General features: G+C 36.0%; 2 protein-coding genes across 3 annotated transcripts; both read right to left on the reverse strand.

Annotated features, from left to right (window-relative positions):
* Nucleotides 1-1209: 1209 nt before the first annotated feature.
* psme3ip1 (proteasome activator subunit 3 interacting protein 1) lies at nucleotides 1210-9216 on the reverse strand. 2 transcript variants are annotated; one of them, XM_028003955.1, is made up of 8 exons: nucleotides 9112-9216; nucleotides 6806-6942; nucleotides 6625-6723; nucleotides 4705-4826; nucleotides 3540-3685; nucleotides 2980-3053; nucleotides 2475-2660; nucleotides 1210-1295 (listed from the first exon to the last, which is right to left on the reverse strand). In XM_028003955.1, exons 2-8 carry the CDS (start codon nucleotides 6930-6932, stop codon nucleotides 1237-1239), a joined length of 813 nt encoding a protein of 270 aa, XP_027859756.1. In that variant the 5' UTR covers nucleotides 6933-6942; nucleotides 9112-9216; the 3' UTR covers nucleotides 1210-1236. The 2 variants fall into 2 exon arrangements, with proteins under 2 accessions (XP_027859756.1, XP_027859763.1); XM_028003962.1 differs by having other exon boundaries at nucleotides 1210-1484.
* A 1115-nt stretch (nucleotides 9217-10331) lies between these two features.
* Nucleotides 10332-12703, reverse strand: il17c (interleukin 17c). The gene is made up of 3 exons (XM_028003984.1): nucleotides 12268-12703; nucleotides 11962-12179; nucleotides 10332-10790 (listed from the first exon to the last, which is right to left on the reverse strand). Exons 1-3 carry the CDS (start codon nucleotides 12280-12282, stop codon nucleotides 10547-10549), a joined length of 477 nt encoding a protein of 158 aa, XP_027859785.1. The 5' UTR covers nucleotides 12283-12703; the 3' UTR covers nucleotides 10332-10546.
* Between the last annotated feature and the right edge of the window lie 1162 nt (nucleotides 12704-13865).

Below are 13865 nucleotides of genomic sequence, written 5' to 3' on the forward strand. Positions count from 1 at the left end.
TAGCTGTTAATTTTTCATTATGTAACTTTACGAACGGCGCTCCATAATTTTCTGATGTTGAGAATTTTTTCTCTTTATCTTGAGATTTGATGGTTCTGGACGTAAATGTTACAGATGCATCAGGAGGTGCAGTTCTGTGTGGTTTCTCTGTACCAGAGTTAAAAAAAATGTTAATGTTTATTATAGAATAAAAGCATATTTTTCAAAAAGTTTCCTAATTATTGTGCAACGATCTTTTGTAGACTAAGAGCTTTATTACCTGCAATGTGTCGCTAGGCGATAAATATACTGATTAATCACATTGTTGGTTGAATATTTAATCTGGTTTTATGTTTAAGCCCCTGGAGACACAAGGAGGGAAAGAAGGACTGAAGGAAGCAAGGACAAAAGACAGGCCATGAGGAAGGGAAGTAAAGGCAGTAGGACACGATGAGCAAAGGAAGGGAAACAGGAAGTGAAGAAAGGAATTGAGTTAGGAAACATGGGTGGAAGAACGGTCAAGGAAATAAGAGTAAAGTAGAAAAAAATTAGAAAGAGGACAAGGAAATGGATGTAGGACACAAGGGTGGAAGGAAAAAGCAACAAAAAGGTTAGGAAATGGAAAAGGAACTATAAAAGGAAAGGAAAGAAGAATGTGATGAAGGAAGGAAGAGAAGACACAGGAAGGAAAGGACATTAGTTAGAAAGGAAGCAGAGAAAGGATACAAGGAAGCCAGGGCAGAAGAAAGTGTACAAGGAAAGAAGAAGGAGCAAAGAAGGTAGAAAAGAAAGAAGGAAGTACAATAGGAAGGAATTAACTGAAATAAGAGAGAAAGGACTCAAGGAGCAAAAGGCGAGGAAGGACAGACCAAAGGAAAGATAAGAAAATAGAGGTAGGAGACAAGTGTGAAAAATAATGGTTAGGGGACAGAAAATAAGAGGAGGAAAGGACATAGGATACAAGGAGTGAAGGAGGTAAACAGGAAAACAGAAACTGTACAAGGAAGGAATTCAGTTAGGAAAGAGCGGAAGGACACAAGGAGCAAAAAGCAAGGAAGGACGGACAAAAAGCAACAAATAAAAGACAACACTACTAATCTACTAAATTAAGGAACCCAGAAAACAAAAATCATTTGAAAATTTTCCTGTTTTCATTTTTGTGACTGAATCTGTGCAGAAAATTAAACCTTAAATCCTGAAATTAATAAAAAAAAAAAAACATCCCAGTGATTAGATACTGATCAATAAATCAGTTTATTACAACATGACAGTTGCAGGGAGCGCCGTCGTTCTGTCACACACTCTCACAAATCTGTCTGTAAACACAGAATATTTCAACATCTGAGACAGAAAGAAGTTTCCTCTGATGATAAAACACATCAAACGTAAAATCCTACAGTGAGTCCTAAAGGGGCCTCTCTTCTTCGCTCCACAGCTGTCAGTCTCTGTTCCCTCAGCCAATAGCACAGCCTGCAGTCGCTGTGGTTCGGGGGGGTCGGCTTAAACTGCGTGAGACGTGATCGAGGGAAGGAGTCACATTTCAGAGCCACATTGACGAAAAAACATGAAATGATGCACAGATCAGGTAGAGATTTAGGGCTGAACTTTGTCTGGAGACAAAGAGAAACAGTTAAACTCACAGCTGGGAGAGGAACGGAGTGAACACACCTCTACAAGCTGCAGCAGGTAACTCAAGATTTCAGCAAAATCTTTCACATGCAGATACAAGAACCTAAACTGGCACAGATAATCCCAGCGGATTAATTCTTGGAGAAAAAAACAACAACAGCCACTGAAAAATTAAAGATGGCTGCGAATTTTCAAGACGATCAAAGAATTTGCCGATATCTAAAAAATGGCAGCCATCTTGAAAAATGTAATATGGTCATGAAAGAAAATTTACTTTTGCACTAAATTTGAAAATATTTAAACCATTAGTCACTGAAAGATTAAAGATGGCTGCCACTTTTCAAGACAATCATCAAGGAAAATTAGTTTTTGTACTAAAGTTGCAAATATTTAACAGCCATTGTGGAAAATTCAAGATGGCTGTAATTTCTCAAAATGTTTGTCAAGGAAATGTATTTTTGCATTAAATTTGTAATACTCCATCCATTTGTCATTGAAAAATCTAAGATGGCTGCCATTTTTCAAGATGGTTGTCAAAGAAAATTTGCAAATTTTCCATGACATTTTGAAAAATTTTATATGGCTGCCATTTTTTTAAGATAGTCATCAAGAAAAATTTATTTTTGCACTGAATTTGCAAATATTAAATAATGGCAGCCATCTTGATAGTTCAAGATGGCTGCCATATTTCTGCTGCAAGCAAATTTTAATGCTTGTATCCACAGTTGAAGGATTTTTACAGTGAAGTGCAGCTATGGAGCTGCAGCTGAACGCTTCGCTTAGTGTTTCTGTGGGTGGGTGAGTGTGTGTCTATCTGTAGGCCCTGTTGTGCCGCGGATACGGCGACATGATTGCGTCCACGCTACCTTCGCTGTCCGAGCTGCTGTCGGAGTCGCTGCTGCCGGAGTACGCGCACAGCCCCGGTAAGACGCCGACGCACACGGCCGCCGACGGCAGGTGCAGCATGCCGTGGGCGGCCGACGGCGGCGTCTTTGCCGTGAGGCCGGGGATGGCTCGGCGGTCCTCAGCTTCCCTGCTTCCTCCGTCCTGCTCTGGACAGGAAAACAGTCACAATCAGCACAGCCGTTTACTCCAAGAAGATTGATAAAAACTGAGAAAATTTGAAGAAAAAGTTTGATTCAGACACAAAATATCCACAATGTCTTTTTGAGGTTTTTTGAGAACATTTTACTGTTTTTACAAGAGAACTATACAAAAACTAGTTTCCTTCCTTTCTCCTCTCCTTTCTTAGATCATCCATCCTTCTTCAAATCTGAATCATTATGTCTTTTTTTCTGAATGATTTCTTCTTCTGCATCTTTGCTGCTAGAAACCAAAACCTTTATTTTTCTGTTTCAGACCGATGCCCACCTGCGAGTCTGTCTCCAATTCCTCTCGTGTTCTCCACCCTCGGCTTCTTGCCGCCGTCTGACGACTGCGAGGAGCTGAGAGGAAGAGAAGAGGCTTCAGAAACGGTTTCCATGGTTTCCAAACTCATCACACAAAAAATACAGCAAAAAATTTTTTAAAGAACGTAAAGAAAAACCTGCAGTTTGACGCCATTTTTGGGAAAGAAATAAAGAAAAGAGGAGGGGAAAAAGGAAAGAGAGGAGCCTCCCAACCCCAAGGAGAAACTACGACTGATTTATCATGGAAAATTATGGAAAATACTGTTCAAATTATCTTTACTTTCCTGGAATTTGAATCGTGAAAATTTTAGAAATTTTAAATCAGGATTATTCACAAAGAAAAAAGTAAACTCCCTTCTTTCCTTTTCCCCCTCATATGTTCATTTATCTTTAGAAATCCTGACTTTTTATCTATTAAAACAAGAAAAAACTAATATTAAGAACCAAATCTTTTTCCACTCGGTTTTCTATTTTCCAGGAGTAATTTCCATGTTTCAGTAAAACCATTGAAGAACTTCGTACCTGCGTCTCTTCACAGCTCCCACTAATAAATGAGCCTGAGACAGGTGGCTGGTCTTTGGCTCCGCCCCCGACTGTTTAGGCCCCGCCTTCTTTTCTGACTCTCTACGACTCTCCGCGGATGCTGACGCTTGCTTGACCAGAGCGCTGTGACGGTGGAGAGTTAGGGAGATCAAACAGGGATAGATCAAATTTATTTCAAATACGTTTAAAATTCCAGCCTAAACTTTTTCCTTCCACTCAACCTTCTGTGAATATTCCTGCATGTAGTGCTCTGTATGCAGGCTTTTTTAGTAATGACCTGTTGTCGCTTCTTCAGCAGACAGCTGACCAAGACTGAGAACATTTAAAGGTGCAGGAAACATTTTAATTAAAGAGTTAATTAGCTGATTAGGGTGTGACACCACGAGGTCCACATATTTAACTTTTCCTCAATATTTACATTTTTTAAAGCAGAATGTTAGGCGTTCATTATCCCTAACCTATAATAATTAAGTTTCAAAAAATAATAATAAAGCCTGGAAATATCTAAATTTGTATGATGGATATAGATTATATACGAATTTAAGTTACTGAAATGAAAAAAAATCATAGTTTTTTTTATAATCTAATATTTTGAGATGAAGGTTTATGACAAAAAAGTCGTATGAGATCTAAGTAATGAAATTACAAGAATAAAGTCGCAATGAAAGAGAATAAAGTTGTTAAAATACCAGAATAATGTTGTGATAACAGAAGTAAAAAAGTCGTAATTGCACTAAAATAAAGTCGTAATATGAGAATAGTCATCATAGTATGAGAAAAAAACACCAGATTACCACAATATTAAAAAATAACATCAGTGTTACGAGAACAACGTTGAAAAAATCTAAGAATAAATCGTGATAATTTGAGAATGTCATAATATTACGACAACAAAAGGCGTAATGATACAAAAAATATGAGAATAAAATGAGGATTGTTGAACATTTTGAGAAATGAGACTTAGATATTGGTTTTACAAATAGAAATACTTATTTATAACACATCAGCATCAAATTACTGTCAATAGCAAGACTTCTTGAAAACAACTGAATCCATTTTAACATCCTTCTGCAACTTTAAAATCACAAAATGATTAATAACAACATTAATAATAATAAAACAGAGTTAAATCTGTGGAGGATATTCGGTATTCCAACAGCTCCTGCTTTTCCTCGTCCCTGCGTTGCTTCTCCACCAGGACCTGCTGCCGGGAAACCTCGTCCAGGAAACTGGTCTCGTCCTCGTCCAGTCCCCTCACCATGTTTCCTGTCAGCGTACGGCAAGACAGAAACGGCATTAATCTGAGACATCCAAAAATGAACAGTGACTTCTGTCTACGGGGTTCATTCACTTTTCCAACAGTAAAAATCAAACATTTTTCAGGCATTTTCAAGGTAAGCTTTTAAACATTTCCAGCACCGCACCTTGGAGATAAAAACAACATACATAAACTAAAAAAATACAGTTTCAATTCACTGTTATACATCATTTGTTACCATTACCATGACTGTAGCGTGATAGTATTCTGTATTCTACAGCAGGGACAACATTAACTAAAAATAAAACTAATTTTATGTTTTCAAATGTCTCTCACACACCCTTTACACTTGATTGGTCAAAGAACAAAAACATTTATTTAACAAAAAAAATCCTCCAATTTCAACAATGTTGTTTAATACTATATAAATGTCAACCTTTATTTCAATTACACACATTAATCAATAATTGAGAAATTAGTGATAATAAATATTCACTACATTGAGACAATCCAAATATGTGTTAAGGTAAATTACCTTCCTGCTAAAGTTAAATGCAAAAACAAAATATACAAAGAAAGTTACCAAGAAAAATATTCTCACTAAGTTTTCCGGCGCTTAGCAAAGAGAAATAATTCTTGAAATTCCAACACACCTGAAATTAGTAGCAGTTATTGCCAGTGGTGGGCAGAGTTGACCAAAGAGTTAGTTTCACTGTATTGTAATTTGCTAAGCAAGTGATTTTAGCTTTCCGCTAATCAGAAAACAAAAAAATTCAAGATGGTCGCCAAGGAAAATTTACCAATATTTATCACAGATGAATATTTCTGGTGTCAAATCATACACATTTGGACCTACAAAATATCATACTTATTGATAATTGTTAACATTTTCAAGATGGCCAGTTGCCAGTTGTCATGGAAAATAAATTTTTCCTCCAAAATTGTCCATTAGCTGAATGTGTTTGGTGTTCAATCAAAGCGTACATATTTTAAAACATAGAAATTCGATATGTTTCGTTTCTCTGGTGGTCACTTTTCCAAATGGTTGTAATGAAGAATTTCTGTTAGAGCTAAAATCTACAGTGGTTATTGCACAAGTTAGGTTCACTAACGACTAATTCGCTAAACAAGAGTCTTAGCTAAGTTAACGCTAAATCACTAAACATTTTTCAGAAGATTACTGGATGCTAACGCTAAACACAAAATGAGCAGAATCTAAGGCTAACAATTAAGAATGTAGCTACGCTTCCATTTGCCTTAAAATTATGCAAATTAGAATTATGAAAATAAATTTCCTCATTGGAAATGCGGCCATTTTGAAAAAGCTCCCGTTTTTGATAATCAAATGTTTTTTGTTTTTTTAAAATCTAGGATGAGGTGGTTTTTCAGCTCTATCGAAATCACTGTATTTCGTAAAAACTACAGACTTTTGTGGCATCGCCTGAGTCATGTGATCAACAACCGGATGTTACTAATGGGGAAAAAGATGAAGGAGTTGACAGGAAGTGGTAGGAGGATGATGGCTCATTTTCAGCAGCTGATTTTGCTTCATATTATTACTTACAAATTGTATCAATAGGATGGCCAAAGTCATAAAGTTAATCAAAGTTATCAAAATGGGTAACATTTTATAGCAATAATTAGTTATAAACGCTCAGAAATGGCAGGCAAGATGGCCGCCATCCTGAAATTAAAGTAAAAAATAAACAAAATGAGCGGTGGCCATACAAATTTTTATGCTTTTATCCACACTTTAATGATTTTTACAGTAAAATGCTGGAGTATATTGGGAATAAAAGGACCTACTGAACTTGAACTGCTCCTCAAATTCCTGCTGTTTCTTGTCCTTCTGCTCCTGCAGCCGGTCATACAGGCAGCGGGAGTCGTACTCCTCCTCCGGGACCTCTGGTGAGCACACAGACACAAACGTGTGTTAAAACGGGCCGGAGTCGGCCTGATCCGGGTCTTCTGGATGCTCCGCGCCCACCCTCCGGGTCGTCGGGCTTCCGGACTTTCTCCCATTCCTCCTGCCTCTTCTTCCTCCTCTCGTCGAGCTCCGACTCGGACACAAACTTCCTGCTGAGGTCGACGCCCGTCGCTTCTCCCCCGGCCATCGGAGCGACCCTAAAGACAGCGGGACACGTTTAGCTGCGAGTACGACGAAGTTTTAAGGGAAATTAGATATTTTTGTATATATGTTTTTTTTTAAAAGAAGCAATGTTACCATGTAACCATAATGGATATTAGAGAGACTAAAAATATAATCAAAATGATTAACTTTAGGAGGAAGTCCGAAGAGGGAAAAAACTAAACTTTTTTTTTCTGTTTTTGGGATGCTTTTTGTATTTGTTGCACCACTCTGATGTGGGATTTAAATGTATTAATACTTTATTTATTTATGTATTTCTTATTTTATTTTTTTTTAAAGAAAAGAAAATATTGCTGAGAAAATTTCTTTTATTCCACTGATGTAATGTTTTCCTAATTTTCTCTGCAATATTTTATTTTATATTTAAAAAATTTTTTCAGTGGATTAACTGATGGTAATGTGTCCTAGTTTTTATCTGCAAAATGTTTATTTATTTTTTAGATTTTTAACCTTAAATATATATATATATATTACCTTAAATTGTTTTGTATAGTATACCACTCTTTTACAAACGTACTCTTCCTGGTCAAATTAAGGTTATAGAAGGGAAAATGAAATTTTTTTTTTCTCCACTTTACAGAAGCATCAGTTATGTTGATAGTAAATCACTTTATTTTTGCCACGTTGTAAATAGGTCTGCTGAGAAGCGGCAGCTCTAATCTTGCTAAACCGTTCTCTCAAACTTTTATCTGCTGCTGAAAAAAATACAATACATTTACATTGTGTAACTGTCAGCCTCTAGTTGTATTTGCAGTAGTTACTCATGAACTTTGTGCACATTGACTGCTATAAATTCTGTTGCTACATGCAATCAATATATTTCCATAGCACTAAATGTTCAGTAATAACCAGAACAGATGATATAAAACAGCTTACGTTACATTCAATGTAAAGTAAAATTGATCTTTATTTGTAATCAAGAAGAATGCAGTTTATAGACCTAATCAAGGTCTTAAGGAACAAAATGTCTGAGTCCCAGCCAGAATAATTATTAACACACACGCTGAAGGGTGCAGCTCTGCATATTTATGATAACCGCAACCTTCCCAAAACAATCCTTCATTATACATTTCTTTCTCCCTCTGTTAACATAGCCATGTAAGACCGAATAAACCATATTCCTACTTAGCCAGAGGAAGGTCTAGACTTCATTAAAAGTAATAAATAACTATTGAAATAACAAAATATCTGCACTTTAGTTTCAAGGCAGAATATTCTTTGTTGATTTATACATTATTTCTGGTATTTTTATATATGCACAAGTGCTATACATTTTAAAGAATTAAATAAAAAATTTATTAACTGGTTCATATGCTACTTAATTTCTCTTTTGTAACCTAACCACTACATCAATATTTGTTTTATTCACATTACATATTTCTGAATAATATAGCAGACAGAAAATTCCCAAGGAGTATATAACATACAAACCATTTATATTTATTAAGAATTTTTTTTATCTTAAGCAATATTCCAATGGATTTTACTATTATGTCTTGTATACTCAATGTGAGGCTACTAAGTCTATTGTCTAAACTTATACATAAAATCTTGTCTTATAAATTCTTTCAATTTCAACTCTATTTATATGAAACTTTAAATTACTGTGGATTTTTCACTAAATACAACTAGTATTACAGGGTTATTAACTGATGATTGTAGGAAATAATAGGTAGAGATGTATATTCAATAAGTCAGGGAAATACCAAAGAAGTATTTTGAAATAAAGCCATTTTTTGTGATTATTTTGCAAGTTTTCATTTAAATTGTAGACAAAACAATCCTCATTTTTGACACAAGTCCTCTGTGAATATGGGCTTTGCCCCCAGGCTTTGCCTGTTCTTGACCGTCCCTGTTTAAAATATTCAGATAAATGTTATTAAATGAAGGTTTATCACACCGATTAAAGCTTTCAGAGTGATATGTGTTAACGTGGCATCTGTCAAGGTGTGTAAAGATAATCTGAATTTAGTTCAGATGGAGCGAGACACAAGCTAATGTTAGCTCCATTAGCTTCTTGCAGCTATCAGCGACTCAAAACCGGCAGTACGTCTGACTGTCAGGTGCTAAACATGCACAACCTCGGAGTAATTATTCGGCCGGTTTATATTAGCTGAATTAATTGTTTAATCTCCAAAACTTACCGAGTTTACGGCTAGCGGTTAACAACCTGCTTTTATTTATCACCGCCAGGTGTTACGCTGAAAAAGGTCCGACAACCAACTCATTAGTTCCGACCTAAACTGTAATTTTACGTTCTGATCAACCACCAGTGACGGTTGCTGTCAAAAATAGACGAGTACACGTTTGTTAAAAAATGTTTTAGTTTCTTCTCGTGTTTTAAATTATACAAATAAAGTCATAGGCCAAGACAACCGAAATAAAGTGAAAGGTTTTCACATATTTCAAGACAGGCAACTCATTCGGATACAATTCTACGCCTATGACAGTAGGAGGCGCTGTTTCTTTCGAAACCACTAATATATCCACATATTTCTGCTGCCACAGAACAGAAATAGATGAGCAACGTAAACAAAAATAAACACATATATATATATATATATATATAAAGCTTGTTCATTTCTATGAATATACTTTTATTATTTCTATCACTGTGATTCTTCTATGATTTCTATAACTTATGACATGGGGAAAATGTCTTGAATGAAAAAATCTGACAGTGCAACTAATCATTTCTTTTATTAATATTAAGGAATTATTTACCTAAAACAAGCTGAAAATATCTTGCTGAAAATTAACTTGGGATCTGGTTTTGTCTTGTTTCAAGTATACAATGATATTTGAACTAGAAACTGGACCAACATGGTAATATTTTGTGTTTTTCAGTGTGTATCCCTAAATTTCAACATATTTATTGCTGAGGCTAATTTGTCTGGCAGATTATTTTGCCTATAATAAGACATAAGTGAATTAATCTGCCAGAGAAATAACTTTTTTTTTTTTACTAAATATTAAGGAATTATTGACTTCAAACAAGCTCCTAAATTTGACTGAAATGCTATTTGTAACTTAGTTTTGATTTATTTTAAGAGCACTAACAAAAATATTTGGTAAGATTTTGTGTTTTTACTGTGATGAATGAATTTTACTTTCCGATTTTCTAGATGTATTTGTATATTTGTACATTTGAAAAACTGTGAACAATCAAATAATTCAGACACACAGGCTGCTTTGTTTTGAATTTAAGTTTCAACATTTTATTTATTTGTTGTTTCATTGTGCTTCAACGAAGCTGAACTGTGAAGTCCCACTGGGACAAAACATCTACAGTAAAAAAAACACCAGTCTCATGATGAAAATCAATGCAAACAAATAATATAAATAATTCCAACAAATATCATTATTATAACAAAAGTACACAATAGCTTTTTTTTTGATGAAACATCATCAGTTGTAGAATCGGGTATTTAATACCCTCCATTAGCTGCACTATGCAGAGCTTCACACTAGTTTTAAGAGAGACCAACCCATCATAGCTTGGATAAATAAATAGATAATAAATATGTCCTCAGAACCTGCCTTGAGCTCCAAGTCCGCAGGAGTTGCTGGAATTGGGGGTCAGCGTGACGAGGACGGCCTTACGCAGGTGCACCCCATAGTCACGTCCCGTCTCTCCGGTTTCAGCTTGTACCCGCCTTTCTTACATTTTTCCCTCTTCATGAACACCCAGGAGCCGATCACCTGAGCTGAGTTGTAGTCCTGGTTGTCTATCACCGTGCCGTTTCTGGACATGATGCAGCCCTTGCACAGGCAGACGGCCTGGGTGTACGTTTGGGGGTAAAACTCAGTGTTGCTTACTATCCTGTGGATGGAAGAAGACGAGTCAGTGAGACTTAAACACAAACTTTAAAGGGTAAACTTGACATTTATTACATTCTTAAAGCTACTCTTAAAGCAGTATTTAACTTTTATAAAGAATCTGTTTTTTACAACTTTGCTGTCGGTTAAATTTGTTGATGCTTATTATCAAGGTACTGCAAACATAAGGTGTTAATATAACATAACTCGTCATGATTTAAAGCACAATACACAGCAAAACCACATCTTACCATACATAAACTAAACCAAAAGTACAAGTAAATGTGTTCAGAATAGTGCAAATATTTTGAACACACTTAAAATCAGACGAAATTAGCTTGCAAGTAACTTTTCAGTGGGAGTCAAACATGAAAGCAACACTTTTACTCCAGTTATTAATGTAAAGATAAAATAAAGAAAAGTGCAGAGTTTGGGGGGCATTAGGGAAAGATTTGCCCATGGACACTGTTAATGCAAAGAACGCCCCTGAAGAATAAAACAGCCAGTTAAAGTTAAACCTGAACTCTGAATTCTCAATAATGGTGAGAAGCACATTTATCTACCCATTAATATGATATATAAACTAACAAAGTAGGACAGTTTGTCTTTTTTGTTGTTCCTTAAATACATAAAGGAACAATTGATTTGATTCATTGTCCGAGCAATGCAATAAATTCCTATCTTTAATCGCCTCTGATATTTTTAATATCTGATATTTTTCACCTGTCACAAAGTTTGCTCGCTTTACTTTGACTTGGCGGCCGGAACTTTCCATTCCGATATGAACCCAAAGTCAGAATCTAAGAAAAACAACGTTTCTTCTGTCTCATCGGCAAGATTTTACCGCTATTATTATTATTAGATACAATTACGCGAACGTAAAAGGAAGTTTAACTTATTTTAATCTGAGGGGCGTAAAGAAAAGAAAAAAAGGCACAAATAGAGAAATTAAAGATCGTATTAGCGTGGAAGTGGGAAATTTTCTGAGTTAAAGTCTAACTGGGAAATCATCCGGAGTTTCCATCAGTCTGTCAACATCCAGTTTGGATTTTCTTTTCTCTCTCTCTTTTTATTTATTTATCGCAATCAGCTTCTGTTTCCTTCACAGTTACAATAAACAAGTAAGAATAAAACAGAGGAATATTTTTGCGTTTTGAATTAAAGCCTCTACTCACTCGTATTTCCAGGGAGACAGGGAGCGATCCTCCAAGGGCTCCAAGGCGGGCTTCTTGAAGAGCTCCAGCGGGCAGCCGGCAGAAGAGTTGAGGGAGGGCGTCATGTCCGGGGGACGTGGGAACTTCTTCAGCTTCTTCAGCGCCGCCTTCTCCACTTCGGCCTCATTATAGCAACGATGCATCGTCACGGACGCCGCGCACAGCGCCAGGATGAAGATCTGTGGAGAGGAGAGGGAGGGTGAGAATGATGATGATGATGGAGGATGATGAAGGAGAAGGAGGGGGTGAGAGATTCCCATCACTCACCTGCGCTAATTTCATGTTCTTTTGCAGACTTTTACTCAAGCAGATGGTTTAATCTCTGTGATAAATCCTGGTTGTAATCTGCGCCTGGGCATTCTCATCTTAAATCTGCTCGCGCTCCGCCCCGCTTGCACCTGATTGGACGGGAGGAGGGAAAAGCGGAGGGGGAAACACCGGCGGCATGAGGAAATGGAAACGCTCCCAGACTTCCTCTTTCCCAAATGAACCAAGAGAGACAGAGAGAGGGAAAGACACGCACAATTAAAAGTATAATTAAAAATAAAAACAAGCCTGTCCAGGTAACCGGAAGTTGCCCCCCCTCTGACCCAGAGTGGCGATGACCTCACCTGCTGCTGCAGAAGGTTTTAAAGCCAGTCAAATATGACTGCAAGTGAATGATGATGATAAAAATCAAATGAAGACGAATTAGCAACGCCAATGTACAAAATCTTACCAAGTATGTTTGGTTTAGTTAGTGCAAATGTCTTCATAAACTTGAAATAAGACAAAACTAACTTACAGGTAACTTTTCAGGAAAAGATAGCAGCTTAATGTTGATGGAAAGTTACTAGTTCCACAGGCAGATCACACTCAAAGTGATGCATCTCAAACATTTCATTATGAATTACATGTTGTAGTGCAAACCAGCATTTTATCTGGTCTTAAAAATCATTTTGTTATTAGACACTTAGTTAATTTTTTGTCTCTTCAGACATTCCTGACAGGTTCTGACATAGAAACATGTCAAGTATGATTAGAAGTAGATATATTAAGTTTCTGCTATAAAAACAATTTTTATTATTGGTCTAAATTTACTCTTCACCTTTTATAGAAAAGAAAAACTTAACTTTGGCTTTTTGTTAGATTTTAGCCATAAAAATAAAAACTAACAGAACTAAATGTGTGCATTTCAATAGATTATTGATATTTGTGATATTTGAGTTTCACTTTTTAAATAGGAAATTGGCCCCTAAATGAGATTCTGTTTGGGACCGCAGATCATTTTGGACCGGCCATGAGCGTGTTAATAAGAAAAAAATAACTTCTAATGGGAATAAATAATCTTAATTCCCACTTTTTCTCCATTTTATCCCACATATTGTACGGCGATATACTGTCTCTTTAAAATCTTTTCTTGTCCAAACGAGATATAATTGAGATTTTTATTTGAAACAGGAAGAGATAGTTTATGTTCCCCATTTTATTGAACAAATCTTCCCTGACACTGTAAGGTAACCAGATCCGCCATGCTGTTTGGACAGAACATGGAAAAAAGGGGAAAATTATGTAAATTTATTGTTTTCAGGAAATAAACCTACAAGAAATAGTAGAAAAATAAAGACTTCTATGTTGTACTGTATTTTTGTGAGTTTAATTTGTTAAGTTTTAGTTACTTGGAAGTACTTTGAATTTTTTTTTAGACAGAAAAAACGAGGGCAAATCGGATAAAGGCTGAAGTTCATCAAAATGAGCAGCAGGGGGCGCTGATAAGACCAGCTAAAAAGTTGCTAACTCAAACAGAAAATATTTAAACGTTTTTAAAACTAAAGTTTTTGAACCGGAAAGTTTTCCTCATGTGAAAAGTCGACCATTTTCTCCCT

This window comes from Xiphophorus couchianus, chromosome 2, assembly GCF_001444195.1.
Source record: "Xiphophorus couchianus chromosome 2, X_couchianus-1.0, whole genome shotgun sequence".
NCBI lineage: Eukaryota > Metazoa > Chordata > Actinopteri > Cyprinodontiformes > Poeciliidae > Xiphophorus > Xiphophorus couchianus.